Below are 19,742 nucleotides of genomic sequence, written 5' to 3' on the forward strand. Positions count from 1 at the left end.
TAATTGGGGAGTGGTCCCTTTTTTCTATTCATGGATGAGTTAAAGCTTGGAATTAATTGCTCCTCGAATGTTTAGTAAGACTAATCTGTAAATGCAGTGGGACCTAGCGTGTTTTGCAAGGGGGGCAGTGGGGCGGATTTAAAACTCCAATTTCTGTATCTTAAAGAGCTATAGATCTATTTAGATTTTTCATTTCTTCTGGAGTCAATTTGGCGTAAACAGTGAAGAATACAAAACTGGCTGAAATAGATTTTTCAGTTTGAATTCCCGGATCATGTAGGCAGTATGAATCTGAATTCTAAACCTGCATGGAGATTGGCCTGTGATTACAAATTTTCAGAGTTTTTTGTCTTTTTTTTTTCTTCTCCCCTCCGGAGCCAGATGTTGAGGCAGATAAGTTTCCTAAACATCTTGTCTCCTTTAGTAGGGCAGCTTTTCTTTTACTTTTTAAGTAGTTGGCCCTTTCATTGAGGTGGGTGCCCTTTAGAGATCTTGGCTCGCTGGGAAGTTTTCTCTTCCAACTCCTCGCTTGCATGAGCCCAGATCTGCGCCTTAAACATCACATTTTAAAGCCCGAGGCTCTGGATTTCTAGAAACAAGCCATCACCCTTAGAACTTCAGCTTCAATACCCACTTACTATTCTATAGATTTGTGCTCCCACATTTTTTGTTTCTGAAAATTTTATTTTCTTGGGAGCACAGGAGTGTAACTAAAGGGATGTTTTAAATTTTGCATCCAGAATGTTTAGGTGTTTTTAGCTGATTGTTTTTAGAATATCTAGTCTGTCATACTACCTGAAGTGGAAGTGTCTAGTCCTTCTTTAAACTAAACTAAATAAATAAGTAAAATAAAAGGGAGAAGTTTTGAGATTCCGCAAGAACATGGAAGGATTGATGCTTATAGACTAGGTCTTCCCAGTAACAACCTTCTAATACAGCAATGTCCAGTTGAACTTTCTGTGGTGATGGAAATGTTCCACACCTGTGCTGTCCAATGTGATACGAGCCATACGTGGCTATCAAGCACTTGAAACGTGGTTGTATGACTGAGGAACTGAATTTTAAATTTCATTTAATTCTAATTAATTTAAATGTAAAGTTACATGTGGCTAATGGCTATTGGATAGGACAGTGCAGAGCCGTCTAATGTTTCCAAACAAGCTGAACTAAAAAATTATCAGCAGACAAATGCCTCTGAAGCCAAGTGAAGATTTACTGCTGTAAAGACGCTCTGCTGTCTGGTATTCCAGCAGGTCCTCTGGGGGCTGAGGCTCCCTATGAGCTCATCTTTTCCTTGAGCCAGGCCCTCTTATGAGTAGAATTCTGACCTTATGCATATTCTAATTAGCATTAGACAGTTGGTCCTCCAACACTGTGGGGCTTAAGGGCGCCAACCCTCTGTGCAGTAGAAAACCAGCTACAACTCTACAGTTGACCCTCTGGACGCGTATCTGTGGATTCATGTAGTAAGGCAGTATTTGCTATTAAAAAAAAATCTGAGTATATGGAGACCCTGCAGTTCTAACTCGTGTTGTTCAAGGGCCAAGTGTATGCTTCTTTTCTTTTCTTTTTTTTTCTTCAGCTAAGACAGCAAAAGAGATGATTTACTGTACACATTACATTCAGCCGCAACTGAGAACAGAACTAGTACAGAATGACACAGGTCCAGGGCAAAGGACCAAAAGGGGTCGTTTTGATGTGAGCAAGGTGAGTCTCTCAAAGGTTGTCGAGGCAATCAGAATGGGCATACATGTTCCAGATCCACTGAGACAAGTTCTAGACAGTAGGTATGCAGCCCAACAATTTCTACCAGCATCCCTGGCCTCTGGCTTCCCTTGTTTCTGCTCCTGTGGCCTCCATGGGTGTACGATTTTACTGGGACCTCTGCCTCATCTTTCTTCTTTTGTGCTTGAGCCTGCACCTTTGCTTCTTCCTCTACTTCGCTCTCATGGCACGGAGGTTTCTCAGGAGATGGCACTAAGGCTGAGAGCTGTTTCTTTTCTTTTTTAAAAAAGTTGTTTCAAAGAAAAAATTCACTTTGAGTGACAATTATTTTTCTGGAAAGCAGAGACTTCACTCTCCTGAAGTTTCCACCAAAGCCACCATATTTCAACCAGTCTTACTAATAGCCCAGCTGGTCACTCATGCTTATGGGGGGATGGGGAAGAGGAGCTAGAGAAAGTGCTATAAATTTAACTGGACTAGTGCAAGCTCACCCAACAGGGCTTTTGAAAACCCAATATGCTCCCTCCCACCAAATTAAAAAAAATTTAAAAAGTAAGGGCAGTGAGTAGAAAATACCAATGGTTTGCTGACAAAAAAAATGTCGCCTGCCATTTCAGTAAACAACAAATACTGCCACCATCAAGCCATCAGCCGCGCAGCCACCCCATGGTGCACCCTGAGGGGAATTCAGGATAGAGAAAAAGAGGATACCGGCCCTAGATAATTAAGATGCATATCTAAGGAATAATTCCAAGGAGCCCAGACTCTTGCATTTTCCCATACACAGACAAGCACTAAAATCATTACCTTGAGATGTCTCTTTTTTGTGATTAGCAGTAGTCTTGTTTTAATTAATTATATTATTTATTTATGTATTTATTTTTGCTGCTCCGGGTCTTAGTTGTGGCACGTGGGACCTTCATCGCGGCATGGGGGATCCTCAGTTGTGGCATGCATGCGGGATCTAGTTCCCCGACCAGGGATCGAACCAGGGCCCCCTGCATTGGGAGTGTGGAGTCTTACCCACTGTACCCCCAGGGAAGTCCCCTAATAGTAACCTTTTGATGTTCAACTACATTTTTTTTTTTCAGCAAAAACTCCTATATATCCTGGCTCCTCCCTTACCTCTTTGGAACAGCTTCTCAGAGCTATCCTGACAGTCCGTCTCCCGGGCTGTAGTCCTCAGTAAGGTCCCCGAATAAAATATAACTTTTAACTTTTACATTGTGCGTTTTTTTTTTCAGTTGGCAGGTTTCAGCAGGGGTGAGCTCACTGCTCAGGAGATGATGCTGATGTGCCATTGGTCCCTGGAAGGGTGGGCTCGAGCACTGGGAGGTTGCAGAGAAATTATCAATAAAAATTTTACATGGCCGAAAAAAGAAAAGAAACTCTGATGGATGAATCATATTCATGCTGCAAATCACAACCCTGGTAGCACAGTGGACACATGGTCAAAGTGGGTAAAATGGAGCAGGACACTGTGAGGCCTTCCTGGGAGCAGACCTCAGCACTACCCCCATCTCAAGTCTGTAGAAAACCTTCAGCCTCCTAGGCCTTCCCAGAGTTCCAAAGAGCAAGTTGAATCAGAGAAGTGAGGAAATGCAGAGACAAAGGAAAACAGTCAAACAAGACAAAAATAATAATAGTTTAGCCATAAAACATAGTCAAGGACCCTTAGTTCCTCCTCCAGGGCTAGAGATAATATCCTGAGCCATATCCCTGAGTTATTTTGCAGAGACTGAAGCCCCCACCAGGTGGAAGAAGTTAACTGCAAACCGCGTGCTGACCATAACTGCGTAGACTCCCAGCCTCTCTGGAACCAGAAGGTTGATGTTGACTCCAGAAATACCACCTAGTTACATCACCACCAACCAATCAGAAGAAGTCCAGGAGCTATCAGGCACCCCATGACTCTCTCCCTCATCTTGTCTTTAAAATCGCATCCCTGAAAGTCATCAGGGAGTTCAAGTCTTCTGAGCATGAGCTGCCCACTCTCCTTGCTTGGCCCTACCTTGAGAGCCTTGCTACTTTCCTTCACCACAACCCAGGGTGGGTAGACTGGCGGGCTGGGGGGAGCACACACAAGCTCGGTTCAGTAATGTGGATACAGAGGGGCAGGAGCCTCCAGGCTGGAGGCTTTAGAAATGTATTTCAGTCCCTGTTCACTTACCTTTCTTTTCAGCCAAAAGTACTGAGAACTGAATAGGATGAACATTTCTGTAAAATGAAAACGGGTGAAAACTGGAAATGATTTAAGGGCTCGCTCTAAAAACAAATTGACCAAGAAATAGATTGGCTCAACAGATTTATTTCTGAAACATCCCTTCCGCTCTAATCAATGTGGGTGTAATTCTGATTAAAATGTGCATTCAACCAAAGTGTCAACGCATTGAGTCCAAACGGCATCTTTTGGCTCCTGCCCCTGGGAGGCTGGGGCAGCCCTCTCCCCTGCAGCCTCTCTAGCCCGCCTCTTTAGGGACTTGTTGCCTTCTCGCTGCCCTCAGCACCGGCCTCCACTCCGGCCGGCTAGCACCAGGAGACCAAGGGGTGGTAACTTGAATTAAAACGCTCGTTCCGGGTGCATCCCAGTGATCAGCGCTCCGAGGCTCCCTAAGGCCGGAAGGGATGCGGCCTCCGGCGCGGACCACGTCGGGAGTTGTAGTCACCGCCCCTTGGCTGAGGTGGGAGGAGGCGGCCGGGAGGGGCGGGGCAGAGGCCGGGTTCGCGCAGGCGCACACCTCCCGCCGGGCAGCATGGCGGACACAGTGCCGCAGCCCAACAAGAGGAAGCGCGAAGTGGATGACGAGGAGGCGGAGGCGCTCAGCACAGAGGGGAAAGAAGCGGGCGTTGGGAATGGTACCTCTGCCCCTGTCCGCTTACCTTTCTCCGGCTTTAGAGTGAAAAAAGTGCTGAGGGAGTCTGCGCGGGACAAAATCATTTTCCTACACGGGAAGGTACCATTAGGCAGCCTTGGGGAGGGGATGCGGGAAGGAGTGACCCAATCGTCGCCTCGGAGGCGGACTTTTTTTTTTTTTCTTTTTTTAGATTCTTCGGAAAATACCAAGCACATTCCTCGGTGGGGAGCGGGGAAGGCAGAGTGCACTAAAATGCAGGGGGGTTAGTTCGTGGAGGAGGCAAGACTACCTGTGAAATTAAGGGAATTAACACGCGTAGGGCTAATTTTCCTAATTCCTCTTTTACTAAAAAAAACTAACATTTGTAGAGTGTATTGCCGATTCATAATCACATGTTGAAGTCCCTAAGCAGTCATCAGTCATTCATTAAACCTGTAAGTTGCTAGGAACCCAGCAAGTGTTGCCGGACGGTCTTGCTCATCCAGGCCCCAGGTAGGGACATAGAGACTGGGAGGTCTGATCCTTGCTATAAAGAACTCCAGCCCCAGCCGAGGAGACAGTTTATTAAATTGGTGATTCAGTTCCACATATCACGCTCTGACAGTCCAGCACTGAGCCGGGTGCGGGGGACGTAGTGATGAAAGTTACCATCCTTGGTCTTCAGGAGAGCAGAGTATCTTCAGGTAGGCAGACACCAATGCCTCTAATGCCATGTGCTCAGCTTTCCAGCAGGGGCTGAGGAGAGACTGGAGGCCACCTCAAGAACTAGTGAGGACGCTGGCCAAGGGTTCTCCAGAACTCCTGGCAGGAGCTCTCACTTTTGAGAGCATCAGGGGGACCTGGCCGAGGCTTCCATGCCTCTCTGTGTCTCTCTCTGTTTTTTTGGCGGTGCTGGATCCTAGTTCCCAGACCAGGGATTGAACCCACGCCCCCTGCATTGGAAGCGTGGAGTCTTAACCACTGGACTGACAGGGAAGTCCCCGAAACTTGTTTTTTACAAGGTTCTGTCTGGTTCTCTCACCCCTACCTGTCTTCAGTCTGCAGCACCTGCTGGAGAGTTTAGCCATGAGAACCTTTGACCTAGAAGCCTGTTGGGATACCCAGATTCTAGTTTCTGTTTCAACATTGACTGTTCGTGTGACTTTGGGCAAGCAGTCTTCTCTGGACCTCAGTTTCTTCGTCTGTAAAATGGGGAGAATTTGACAGAGGCCTTGTGAGCCTAAAATAGAAGACAGCTGAGAAGCTTTGCATCGTTTAGAAGGAGGATGTGAGAGCTGCCACAAGGATTTGGGTTGATGAGATGCCTTCTCTGGGAGAAGAAACATGGGCGCTATCGGCTAGACTTCCCCAGAGGGAAGACTGCAGGGAAGGAAATCCCAGGTGTTGGGATTGCAGAGGCCCTGGGAGCTTTTACATCTTTTACCTTTGCTCTCCAGGCCTCACTTGTGGTTCTGCCCCTGGGCCCACTGATGGTGTCTCACCCACAGGTTAATGAGGCTTCTGGGGATGGGGACGGAGAGGATGCCATTGTGATCCTGGAGAAGACACCATTTCAGGTGGACCACGTTGCCCAGCTCCTGAAGGGCAGCCCTGAGCTCCAGCTGCAGTTCTCCAATGATATCTACAGCACCTATCACCTGTTCCCTCCAAGGCAACTGAGTGGTGAGCACGTGGGGTGGAGGTGGCTGCCTGTGGGGAGAGTGGGATGGTGGGGGATTAGGGGGTGTGGTGACCACTCCACAACTGATTTGCATATTCTAGTGCAGTGGTTCCCTATGGAGGAAGAAGCAATCTCTGAAGACATTTTTGGCTGTCAGATCTGGGGAGGTGGGGTGCTGCTGGTACCTAGAAGGTGGAGACCAGAGATGCTGCTAAATATCCTACAAAACACAGGATGGGCCTCCACAACAAAGAAATGGCAATGGTGCCGAGGTTGAGAAACCCAGTTCTGGTGTGATGTGTTTTGGGGTGAGAGTGTGATTCATAGGATAGAACGGTTTCATCTACTAATTGAGTAATAATGATTGTCAGCACTTATTAAACCCTTACTGTTGTGCTAGCCACCATTCTAAGTACTCTACACGTGTCATTGTATTTAGTCTTCAAAATAGCCCTATCGTGATAGGACTTTACAGGTGAGGAAAATGCGATTTGGGAAGGTTAATGCTGTGTGTCTAAGATCACACAGCAAAAAGGTGGCAGAAAAACAGATCTTTTTAGTCGACTGAGGACTTGCTCACCACGCGGCTGTGGAATGAGCAGTGTGCTGGGTGCCGCAAGATCAGTTAGTTCCCTGAAGGAACTCACTTTCTAGGGGGGAGACAGTGTGATTGAGGAAGGACTTGAGAAGGGCAGGAGTTTGTGGGTTAAAAGGCAGTGATTTGGTTTTGATTGCAAGTATTTTTTTAATTTATTAAGAAGTGGAAGAAGAAGAATATTCCGTGCCTAAAGCCAGACGCGATGTGAGCTTTTCTCCTTTAGACGGTTAGATTCAGGAGGCAGCTTCGTGGGAAGCATGAGGCAGCCTGGTTGACCTTGAAGGTTCCTTCCAACCAGGAAATTCTGGAATGTGCTTTGCAGCCCAGGACAGTTTTATAATATCCTTCTGTCTTTATTTGTCCTCCAGCATTTAAGAACAGTTTGGCTTTACAGATATCCTGCCACAGTCTTTTGGATAGACTTAGTCTTTTCTGCACCCCCGAGAAAGGGTTCTCTTGTTGTCCTTCGGAAATATATGTGAATGCTTGATGTGAGACAAGCAAACTTTTCACGGCTGGAAGCAAAAGAGCCCGGTCCTTTGTTGAAAGAGGGCCAGATTGATCGGTTCCCGTTGACGGAAATGGACGGCTGTATTTGCTTTCTCAGGCACTGACATTTAAGCAGACATAGTCATCAACACAGCGTGACGAAGCATGACAGTAGCCAAACACTGTAGTCAAACACGACGTGGGGCAGCCCCCAAACTATAGGCTCTGGAGCTGTTATTCTGCTGCACCCCTTGCCCTTGCCTTACCCTTTTCTCTGTCCACCCTCCCCACCCTCATCCAAAATTCAGAAGGTTTTGCTCCACAGAGCAACCCTGTAGAACTCCCTTTCATATTATTTTTTTCAGCACATGTACTTCTGTGGTGCTGCACACAGTGGGTGGTGGCTACTGCCCCGTCCTTCTATTTTTGTCATTTTTTTCCAGGATAAGCGCTGAAAGAGGCAGTGGATTATCAAGGTGACAGGTGTTCGTCCCCATTCAGCCCCGAAGATGTCTGCACCTCTTCCCCAGTGCTGTACACTCCTACCTGGGAGCCTCAGGTTTTAGCTCACCTGTTCCAGGGCTCACTGTCTTTTTAGCATAAGCGCACAAACAGTGCATTATATTCTTATTTTTCCTACTGAAACTAGGCATGGCAACGTGGAAGTCATAACAGCCTGGCTCAGGGCTCCCCCCTCATCCCTCTCTCATCTCGCTGTGCCTCCTGTCCCTGGATGACATACCAGATCAGGGGTTGGCAGACCTTTTCCGTCAAGGACCAGAGATAAATATATTAGGCTTTGTGAGCTACTAGTGGTCTCTGTCACATATTCTTTTCTTTTTTAACCTTTTTAAAAATAAAAGTACTGCTCTTATCTTGCTGGATGTAGGAAAACAGGCCATAGGCTGGATTTGACCTTCTGGCCATAGTTTGTCAACTTCTGTTCCAGATTTTTCCCACTCACAGTGTGGTCTGTGGACCAACAACATTGGTATCGCCTGACAGCTTGTTAGAAATGCAGACTCTCAGAGCCTGCTCCGGACCGCAGAATCAGAATATGCATTTTAGCAAAAACCCCAGGTGAGTCACATGCACACGAAACTCGTTGAGAGGTCCTGGTCTTTGAACACATCTGTGGGTGATGTTCACATTTATTTCCCCATCTCTGACCTCTCCAAGAACCCCAGGCTCATACTGAAATAAACACTGACTTGACATCTCCATTTGGTGATCTCGTAAGTACCTCAGAGGTAAAATGTGGGAACTGATGTGCTGTCTTTAGAAGCACTTAGCACCTATTAAATTGTAGCCACTGTAACTGTTCTGATGTGTTGGGCCCTGTGCTGGGTGCTGGAGCTCCAGAGATGAATGAGAGGTCATCTCTGCCCTCTCAGTCTTGTTTTGGGGAGGGGGCACCCCACAAGCTACTGTGAAAAGAGGGAAGTAAACCTCTCAGGGTTGGGTCACTGCCCGGATGTAGGGAACAGCGGTCCTTGGACGTTGGAGCCGTGTCAGACTCATTTCCAGGCCCCAGCAGCCAGGCCTGCATCAGGTGTTCAGTAAATGACCCCTGAAGAATGAACCCACAGACCAGCCCACCTCTCTTTTTTTTCCTGTGGGCCAAGCATTCCACAGCCACGAGGTGGCAGCACGGCCAGGTTATTCCTTTGGCCTTGGTCCTCAGGCTTCTCGGCCCCGCCTCTCCAATCCCAGTCACCAGCTCATTTCTCAGCTGGCTGCTCTGAGGACTTCTTCTGGTATTTCTCTGTTCTTTGGCAGACTTCTTCTCTTCTAGCCTGAGGTTTTGCTGTCTCCTCACTTATCCCTTCCAAGTTCTCAGCCGACCACAAAAGGCTGTTCAGCGAGGCCCTCATGGCCCCCCTACCCCATTGACCTAATAGAGCACAGACGTCGGAGTCCGACCCAGCCAAGCGCTAACACTTACTGGTGCTGTTTCGTAGTTTTCATATATAGTGCAGGGGTCAAGGGGTCCGCCCTCTCCCGGCTGGGATCCTGGCTTTGCCATTTACCAATTGTGAGAACTTGAGTGTCTGTATTCAACCAACAGATTAGGGAGTGCCTGCTGCCAGGTACACACAGGCGAGGGCATCAGACGTTACCTCCTTTGGAGTCGTAGTGGGGAAGTCAGACGGCAACAAGGAGACACGTCGACACGGCCGTGAACAGGAGAGGGGCTGCTCAGGCTGGGGACCAGGGCTATGTGGACACGACCCCCAAGCTGAGGCCTGAAGGATGGAAAGGAACCAGCTGTGCAAAGAGCTGGTGAGAGGGGCGGGGAGAATGCCCTGGGCTGAGGCTGCAGCACGTGTTCTGGGGGAGGAAAGAGAAACAGAGCAGCGGGAGGCTGGTGGGTGGTTGGTGACCGAGCTGTGTGGCCCAGATGAAGCCGAGGAAGTAGCTGCAGTTATTTCCTTGTTAAATTAGGTTAGTAACTGAACCTACGTCAGGATGGTTATGAAATAAATGAGACAAGAAAGGGTGTTCTGAGATTTTTTAGCCTCTATCCACAGTGAGAGATATATAGTTTACATTGTGACCCAGTGCAGGGAGATAAATATATGTGAATATAAGGTACAGAAAGAATTCACAAAACAGTACTTACCCTTAGTTTATGGGACACGCTCTAGTATTCTCATCTTCATTCCAGTCTTGTCTGTTTCCTTTTGTTTAGATGCTGGTCTTAACCTCCTAAATTAATTTCCTCACCACTGTCATGGGCTATGACCCACTGGGATAAGGTATCTAAAGCACTTAGCACAGTGGCATATGGCGTGTACTCAGAAGTGTTAGTCATCTTTTGTTGTTGTTTTTCCACCTTTAAAGTTATATGAGCCTTAAATGGAGCAATATATGTAACAGAGGGAAACACGCCTGGCCCTGACCACGGTCCGGTTTCCTTTGTTCCCCCTGTAGCCATGTGGCAAATGTGAGGACCCTGTGGGCCAGATGGCAGGGCAGAGCCTGGTCCCCTCCTGCTCCGGCTCTCACGCTTTCACGCCCTGTGGCCCATCAATGGAGCCCTTTCATTGAGAACTCTGTTCTCTTACCTGGGGAAGAAGGGGGCAGGTAGTAGGGAGAGGGGTGTGACTCAGAAATCCGGACTGCCTCTGAAAAGGCCATTGTTTTCCCTGCTGTTAGAGCAGGGGTGTGGAATCTCAGGTTCAGAGCAGAAGTCTTCTGTGTGTGAGTGAGGCCGGGCCAGGGAGTAGAGGGACCCCTGGGAATCCCATCTTCTCATAGTTGCAGGGAACTCCCAGAGCTCTAGCTATCTAGCTACAGGCCCGGTATTCTGTACAGAGGCAAAACCTGGGGCTCTGGAGGAGGGGCATTTTAAAAGGCCAGCCACTCCCATTAGAGTTTTCCTGGCAGCATAGAAAAAACTAAAAACAGTCCAGATAACAACTAACAATAAGAGTAAGTAAGTAAATCCTGCACTGGACTACTTCTCCACCCAGCTACACACATCAGGAAGGAAGGCTCTACACGCATAGAGCCGGAAAAGCAAGACATAAAATACTCACCGTGTGATTCCTTGATTCCGATTAGATCACGTTGAAAAACAAGCAGAACTAAACAATACACTGCTTGGGGATGCATTCATGCCTCATGAAACTAGGAAGACAAAAAGAGAAATGATTAACCCCCAACTCAGCAAAGTAGTTATCCCTGGCGGGGCAGGGCAGAGACTTCGGGTAATATTTGTTTCTTGGGCTGTGTGCTCCATGCATGGATGTTCTTTTATTTTAGGTCTTTAAACAGTATATATTTTATATTTATGTACATATGTGTGTGTATATATGTGTGTATATGTGTGCATGTAAAATGTGTGTGTGTATATATATACATATATATGTGTTTTATATATATATATACACACACACACACACACACACACACATTTAATATTTACAGTATATTTCCCAATTAAAAATTAAGAAAAACTGGCAAGTCCTTGGAAGAACTAAGAATATTCCCCAGGTGCATTGTAGGGCTCTGCCCTCATTCTCAAGTTTGGTTTCTAGTCACTGTTGCTGCAAGTAAAAGTGTTTGATTAAGGCTTCCTGCCTTCCTCTGGGTCTGGGGCACTAGCAGACTTTTGTTTCTGTTCTGCCTTCTGCGGACGAGGGAGCCCCGTGCTGTGCGGTGCCCACTCGGGACAGTGCCAGTGGGCAGAGGGAGGGTGGCATGTGGCCTCCTCCAACGACTGGAGGACAGGGCCGGTGCCAGGCTCCGTGGCTGCGCTTCAGCACAGACTGGCACAGGCCTCTCACCCCGTCCCCTCGGGTGTCCTCCGCAGCCCTCCCGGCACAGCTGAGCTGAAGGACAAGTGCAGTTTGAACCGTGACCAGCAGGGGAAGCCTTGCCAGACAGGTCTCGGCCAGGACAGCACCAGAGCAGGGTGGGGAAGGGCGCCAGCGTCACCCAACACGACAAGTACCCCAGGCTCAGGGCCACATCACGGAATTGCTCTGAGACTCAGTTTCTCTGAATGAGAAATGAGGAATCGAGTAGCCGACTAGCCTACCTCAGGGGGCTTCGGTATCAGATGAGGTCATAAAATCATCATTTCTCAGCTCTGAATGGGATGCAGAGGTTAGTCATCAGAATTGCTTGAGGAGCTTTCTTGAATACAGAGTCTGGACCTACTGAATAAGAATGTCTGGGGTAGGCTGGGGCATTTATCAAAGTCGTGCAGTCACACGGTCAAGTAGAGACAGGCTCTGGCCTGTCTGGCCCACCCTGGTTCTGCCTTCCAGAAGTAACTACCATTAAGACAATTTCTGGGCTTAGTGCTTCTGGTGATTTCTTCTAGACACTTAACTGGGTAATATGCTTATGCAACTCTTTCTTGATTTATCAATTTTGACATTATCAGTTTCCCACAGTGGAAGATGAAAGTCTTAGCTCCTTTACATTTTCCTCACCCTCCCTCCCTCCCTCCTCCTCCCAATTTTTGATGTTTATATTATTATTTCCAGGGTTTTTTTCTTAATTGCCTTTGGAATCCTAAATATATCGAAATCTTTAGTCCTTATTCCATGTACTATAGGTTGTATCACTGTGCTGGGGGAGAGTATCGGTGAGAAGCCTCCGGCCTTCCCTTCCCAGCACCTCTTCTGTCCTTTGCTGTCCCCCAGCTTCTCTGTCAGCTGTACTGTACTTGTATTTCACAACTCCCAGGCAGCCCTGAGATCACGAGGGCAAACCACTTACAACCATTCTGTACCCGGACAGCCATTCTGTTTTTCACATTCAGTACAGTATTCAATTACGTGAGATAGCGACACTTTATTATAAAATAGGCTTTGTGTTAGATGGTGGTGCCCAGCTGTAGGCTAACGTTAGTGTTCTGAGCGCGTTCGGGGTAGGCTAGACTGAGGTATGGTGTAGGTTAGGTGTAGTAAATGCATTTTCGACATAGGATGGGTTTATCTGCGTGTAACCTCATCATAAGGTGAGGAGGACCTGTACTCTGTTTTTGAATTTACCTAGTCATTTACATTAATAATTTGTTATGTATTTCCTTCCTTCCTTCCGGAAACACTGTTTCCAAAATGCTCTTCTCTTTTCGCTCCGATCTGGAGAGCTGATTCTTAAGGCGTGCCTTGAGCTCCCAACAGACTTCCCTTCCACAGCTGCTTTCCTGGGTTAGATCCACTGTCTTCTGTGTCTTTTTCTTTCTTGTTTTACTCTTGTTTAGCTGAAGTACATTCTTAAGTACTTCCTCAGAAAGAATAAATGAGAGGAAAACTTTGAATCTTTTGTTTTGCCCTCACTTTTTTTTTTTTTTGGCCACACCACGTGGCTTGTGGGGATCTTAGTTCCCCAACCAGGGGTTGAACCGAGGCCCTTGGCGGTGAGAGTGCGGAGTCCTAACCAGTGAACCACCAGGGAAGTCCCTGCCCTCACTTTTAATTTATGATTTGACTGAATACAGAATTTAAATTTATTTCCCCTCCCAATATTAAAGGCATTGATCTCTTAAATAAAGCATTGTTGCTAATAAGATATCCAATGCCAGTTTAATTCTCATTTCTCTGTAGCTAACTTCGCTTTTTGTTGTCATTTGTTTGCTCTGTTAGTTTCCTTCTCTGGAAGCATATAAGATGTCTTCTATCTTTAGTGTAGTGGGGTTTTGTAATGCTGTGTCTAGGTTGGATTTTTTTTTTTTTTCATTCACTCTGCTGGGTACTTTTGGACCCTTTCAATTTAAAGTCTTATGTTAGCCTTTCACTCTGAATATTTTTTCTATTATTTCTTTGATAATTTCCTTCTCTCTGTTTCCTTTATTTCCTCTTACTGGAAATCCTATTAGTTGTTAGACTTCCTATATTGGTCCTGAAACAGGAGGGAAGGGGGCAGGGCACAGCCTTTGAAAGAATGATATAGCCCGAGGACATGACATAAACTGATTAGAACGAAATGGGTCCAAGATGGCAGACAAGTCAACTTCCACTAGACCTTGAGCCTTAGTATACACTCACCGTAACACATCAGCAAGCTAAATGACACACCCACAGGCGCCATGACAGTTCCAAGGATCCGTAAGGATCAAAAAGTGGGCGGTGGCCCCATCCCTGGAAATCCCCGCCTCTTCCCTAAATAGCTGGAATACTCCTCCCACTCATTAGCCTATGAAATCACCCACCCCTGTAAAAACTGACAGCCCCATACCCTGGTGCCTTTCTCACCTTCTGAGATGGCCCACACTCTGTCTGTGGAGTGTGTTTCTCTCTAAATAAATCCACTTCTTACCTATCACTTTTCTCTCACTGAATTCTTTCTGTGATGAGACATCAAGAACCTGAGCTTCCTTAAGTCCTGAAAGCAGGTGTGTGATCTCAGTTGGAAGACCGTGGGTTTTGGCTGGGTTTGAGTCCCGGCCACGTGGGTTCAAGTCCCAATCTGAGGTGCACGGTTTCAGTCCCATGTGCTGTTTCTGTTCTCTTCCTTTTCCCATCTGTCTTTTCTTTCTGTAGACTGGTAGATGGTCTTGACGTTGTCCTCCAGACCTCCTAGAGCAGGTTTTCATTTGGGAGCCACCATTTTAATTTTCTTTCTTCTGGTCCTCTGATTATTTCATTTTCATAGCGTGTTGCTCTTGCTTCACAGAGGCCAAAACTGGGTTGACTTTCTCTGACACACTAATTAGAATTGTTTTAAAAATTATCTCCTGACCCTTAAGTGATCCCGTTTCCTCTGGGATCTGGTTCTGGTTGTTTATTTTGGTCATTCTTTTTTCCCTCAGCTATTTTTCCCTCAGTGTCTGGTGAATGTTAGTTCATTTGTATTTATTTTATTAAAAAAATGTTTTTTGGCCGTACCATGTGGCTTGTGGGATCTTAGTTCCCCGACCAGGAATCGAACCTGCGCCCTCCGCAGCAAAAGCACAGAGTCCTAACCACTGGACTGCCAGGGAATTCCTGCTTCATTTGTATTTAAAAATGAAGAACCAGGCTGACAGTCTAGTGAGCTGATAGGTAGGTCTGTTTCCACAATAGGCCCCTGTTGGGTGGGTAGCTGCCCAGTGCTGTGCAGACGGGGGGGGGGGAGTGGGGCTTGTCGGCCATCTGGCCTTCCCTGAGTGTGCAGTTTGAGCAGTGTGTGCTCCGGAGCCTGCGTGCTCTCTTGTCCACCATGGCTCATGGGCCAGATCTGGCCTGCTTCCTTGTGTATGGCCCATGAGATAAGAATGGTTTTTACATTTTTCAAGAGTTGTTTAAAAAAAAAAAAAGAAAAGAAAACTAAAAAGAGTTTTCCTACGCCTGCTCCAGCCCAAGGATTAATATCTTTGGAGCACATTCCTCTGTTTTCATCTGCGTTAAGTGCCTGCCCCTAGGATGAAGGTAGGCAATGGATGGAGCCAGTTGGTACAGCTCTTCTCTAGAGGGGGCCTTTAGTTGGTCCCAGTCTCCAGCATCGTTTCCCATCCTGTCCTCTGTCCCTGCTTGTTTAGAGCCCACATCCTCTTCTGGTTCCTGTGGTGCCATTGTGTGGGTTTTTGAAACGGCCTGAGAGTCACTATTAAATAGGAGAAGGGGACCTTCCACATATGTCTCAGTATGCTGGGTGGGGCTCTGTAGGTGTAGGGAGCTTAGGCCATAGAGAAGTTACCCCATTGAGACTGTGCCCAGATGGAGCCAGTGTTGGTGAGCTGAGACAGACACCTCGTTTCTCCCAAACTCCCTTGCACAGAGCGAGTCCTAGGTGCTCATGCACAGTGGGTGGGGTGTCAGACATGGCCAGATCCATGAGATATTGAAACCTGTGTCCCTCTGACCTAGTGTTTCTACTTCTAGGTGTCCGACTTAGACAGTCACTCATGCACGTCACAAAGAGGGGCCAGAATGTCCACTGCAGCATCATTTGTGATAGAAAAAATGAAAAATAAAACCAAAACCAACCTGAGTGACCCTGTGTGTGTGAAGGGTTAATAGGCATGGTGCGTACGCAGCCTAGGCTACAACGCAATTGTTACAAAGGAGGGAGGAGGTCTGTATGGACTGTCATGGGAGATCTCTGAGGTCACAGATAACCCCTAAAGACCCATCCCTCTTGTGCTTAAAAAATAGATTTCTATGTACATGTGTTCGTGTATATGTAAATTCATTCAAGAAAAGACTGGAATAATGAGCACCGAGCTATTATTGGTGTTTACGCCAATGAGAAGGATTAGGGGTTAGACTTCTGAATTGTTTGAGAATATAATCATGCAATGCTCTGCTAGAGATTTTTTAGGACGTTAACCTCACCCCCAGCAAACCAAACAAAGAAGCAGCCCAAAAGATTAGCCTGGACTGGGGCCTCTGGCTACGTCCCTACTTCACAGCCTGAATGACCCTCATTGCATGGGGCTTGTCAGTTCATCAACAACGCTGTGTACCCCCAAATACGCAGACCCCAAACTCTGGAGATTTACACTTAGCTGCACAGACATACCTGGGAGATACTGGTCAAGAGTGTGTGGCCGTGGAGGGGTGATGCTGGGAGTTGGCGGGGTGGGCCGTGCACAGTTAGCTCCTCCCACACCTGGAGACGTGAAGGCAGGTTGTTCCCCGTGAGGACAGCGGTGTGGACAGAGCTGCGGAGTGGACTCAGCTAGCTGGGCTTTGACATGGGGCTTCTTTAATGGGGCAGGGGAAAGGCGAGCCAGCCCACAGGAGTCTCTCTTCATCAGCAGAGCCCGCCTAAAGATGGCAGATTTCTGTCTACCTTTCTCCCTGGGTGCTTCAGAGCTTCTGACACCAGCAAGCCAGGGCCCTCTCTGGGGCTTCGAGGGACAGTGGAATAACAGCAAGCAGAATCTTCAAGACGGAACGGTCCCTACCACCAGAGTAAAATTCTTGTCCCAGAGTCTGGGTTCTGCCTTCCTCTCAGCTGTCTGACGGGCCTCGCTTGCCCCTCCCCTGCCAGCTGCGCTCCGAGAGCCCTCGGGTGCGGCCTCCTCCGTGCCCCCATCTCTTCCTTCACCAGCTGGGAGCAGAGGCCTCTGTTCAGTTCTCTGTTTAGACTTGTGGCTTCTGCGAGGCTGGGAAAAGCTGTTGCGTTCAGAGCCTATTTAGAAGTGGCTAGATCCTGAGCTCCTGAAATGTGGCCACCACGCACTCTCTCAGTCTCTCAGATGGGGCAAGGCACCAAGCAAGACCCTGTGGCAGTCTTAAGGCTCGAGTCAGCAGAAAGTCAGCTTACTCAGGACCAGTGGGCGAGGGTGGATTACCCATGCGCTGGTTCCACTTCAGCCTGGGCGGCCTGGTTCTGATCCGTGCTTCTCCGTGAGCGAAGGCCTAGAATTCCGGTCGTCGTGGGTCCCCGGGAGGCAGGGTGTCCTGTGCCCTCCACCTTCTCGCCTCGCGCCAGCACACGCAGGATGCCCTGAGACTTGGCATCTTTGCTCCTTTCAGAGTGAAGTAAGGAGATGCCTTGAGACCGGAAGTTGAGATTGAGGCCGTCTTCTGGGACTCCTGAGTGTTCAGTCTAACAGCTCTTAGAGTCTGGTCCGCTGGGCCCCAGAACAGTTTCTTCCCGCGTGTGGGGTTAGGGTCTCGCCAGGACTGTCGATGGCAGCTCCATTATCTCGTTAGATATCTGCTCTCATCCTTCTGTTCAGATGCAACTCCCGTCCTGCCACAGCAGTTCCCATCCCTAAAGGATGTAACCCCTGGGGCTGCATTCAGAGTCACTGAATTTGTGGCTGGGCCGTCAGGTCAGGTCCTGTCAGACCCTCTCCTGACCCTCCCGGGCCTCGGAGGACCAAGGAGAGGGGGCGCTGAGGAGCCTGCCGGAGCCAGGGTCTTGCTAAAATCAGCATCTCCCTCTCCTCTGTCTCCAGTGGCATCTCTGTGCTTTCCTTGCGACAGGTAATTAGCTGTTTGGAGGTTTGCTGTGGGGCGGCTGAAGCTTCTTTCCAGTAGGATCCTGACCACACCCTTCAGCCCTGTTTATCCTTGATCTGGAGGTCTTTTCAGGCCTCACTTGAGTACTTTCAGTGTCCCGCAGCGTGGGACAGTGTACACCCTGCCCCGGGCCTCCTCTTCCAGCCTCTGGCCTGCTCCCTGATCTCTATGACACCAGGGCTGGGGAGGGTGTTGTCTGGCCGGGGGGAGGTCCCCAAGAGGAGGAAAGAAAACGCAAGTCCTGGGAGACCCCCCCGCAGCCTCTCCCCTTGCCAGCCTTCTCTAGGAATGCTCTGATGGGGTGCCCTGCCAGCCTGGGTCTGGCAGCCCATCACCCGGGGGTCTGCTTGGCTCCTGTGGACGGAGGGTGGGGTGGGCCTCCCAGCCCACTCACGCTTTGCTCTTGCTTCTCCCCTGCTCCCCTGAGCCTGCACATCTGGGTCAGGTAAGTTGAAACCAGCTCATGATAATGGAGGGAGGGCAGAAGCCACAGGCTGGGCCGTAGCGATGACCTCATCGGGGAGAAGTCAGCAGCAGTGCTGGAAAGCAGGCTTGTTTGAACATGTGTGTGGGAAGGAGAGCAGACTGTCTGTGGTTTGCATTTTCATGTTTCATGTGCAACAGCATTTTCCTGGGGATTTGGCTAAGCTAGCTTTGGCAGAGAGCAAGAAAGGCAGCTGCTCTTTCCTGTCTGTAGCCCTGCCTCTGAAAGCAGTTGGGCTTTCGTGTCTGGGTGGGGGACAGGGTTGATTTTATTTGTTGGAGAAGGATGTTCAGGAGACCCTAATTAAGGGTCTTGACAGGCAGGACGGAGCTCTGTGCTAGCCATGGGCACACCAGCCTGCTCCTCAGGCTGCGGAGAGAGGGAGCGGGTGTGGATGGGGCTGCTGTCATCTGGGGTGTGTTGGTGTGACCGTTCCTGCCGCCACAGCATCCCTGTAGAGAAACAGCTGCTGCCCTGAGCCCCACAAGGGCGGCGACCACCCTGCCCCAGCCCTCCTTCCCCACCGTCCATCACTGTCACAGTGGGTGGGCGGCAGGGCGGTTGGTACCACCCACGGAAGTCGAAGCAGCCATCATTCCTGGCTGTCCGCGGGCTCGTCTTCATCCCTCTGTGCTCCCCTCCAGAGCCTGTTCCAGCCCAGCATCTGGCTTCAGCGGACCCCCTGGGGCCGCTCCTCAGACAGGCCCCCGGCGCTGAGGGGAGCGAGCTTCTGCTTCCCTGCACTCCCAGGGGGCATTGCAGCAAGCAGCGAGCATCACGTTGTTGGGCTCTTGCTCTGACGTCCTCCCGGACCTCCCAGTCTGCAGCTGCAATCGCTCTGGCACCTCACTGAGCTCTTTGGTTTTGCTGACAGCTGTTTACGTGTCTCCAGGAGGGGTTGGAACTAATCGTGTCTCTCCTACCTGATGGGGCTGCTTCTTGGAGAAAGTGGCTGCAGCACAGATCTCTTAGGAGAAGGCCTGGAAGAGGATGGCCCTGTAGCAGGGAAAGCACTATTGCATAGAGGAGTCAGACTTCTTAGGTTCAATCTCAGCCCCACCACTTAACTAGTTGTATGACCTTGGGTAAGTTACTAACCTCCCTGGGCTTCAGTTTTAAGGGGTGGCTTATTTTTCTGTTTTTAATATATTTGTTATGAAGTGATCCATATTTGTTTTAGAAAATGTAATGAATACCCAAAACAACTAATTTTAAAAATTACAATTACACACATCTCCACTGCCCAGAGATAACGTCCCATCTTGGAATATGTCCTGAATTTCGGACTTTTTTCTGTGTGTGCGTATGTGTATGCAGTTGTACACGCACACACTCTCTTATCAGTAAAGTGGCATATACTGTGTTCTGTAGACTGTATTGTGAGGGCCCAACACGTGTCAGGTGCTGTTTCAGGCAAAGTACACCCAGTGTACAGAACAGAGTCTTTGCTCTCAAGGAGCTGATGTCCAGTTGGAGGAGAGGAACCGTAAATAACAAATAGGTCAAGAGTCAGTAA

At 48.6% G+C, this 19,742-nt stretch overlaps 1 protein-coding gene across 2 annotated transcripts in view; it reads left to right on the forward strand.

Moving 5' to 3' along the window:
- Positions 1-4,434: 4,434 nt before the first annotated feature.
- The window catches only part of DCPS (decapping enzyme, scavenger), a 34,379-nt gene continuing 19,071 nt past the window's right edge, over positions 4,435-19,742 (forward strand). Inside the window, exons 1-2 of one of the 2 annotated variants that reach the window (XM_089915802.1) lie at positions 4,435-4,679; positions 6,068-6,242. In XM_089915802.1, coding sequence (XP_089771928.1) covers positions 4,479-4,679; positions 6,068-6,242 — 376 coding nt within the window. In that variant the 5' untranslated portion in view covers positions 4,435-4,478. The remainder of the gene's footprint in view (positions 4,680-6,067; positions 6,243-19,742) is intronic. The other variant, XM_022556176.3, reaches the window with a different exon arrangement.

Source organism: Delphinapterus leucas, chromosome 7 (assembly GCF_059928025.1).
Source record: "Delphinapterus leucas isolate spDelLeu-1000000601 "Yukka" chromosome 7, BTC_Dleu_Yukka2, whole genome shotgun sequence".
Classification (NCBI taxonomy): Eukaryota; Metazoa; Chordata; class Mammalia; order Artiodactyla; family Monodontidae; genus Delphinapterus; species Delphinapterus leucas.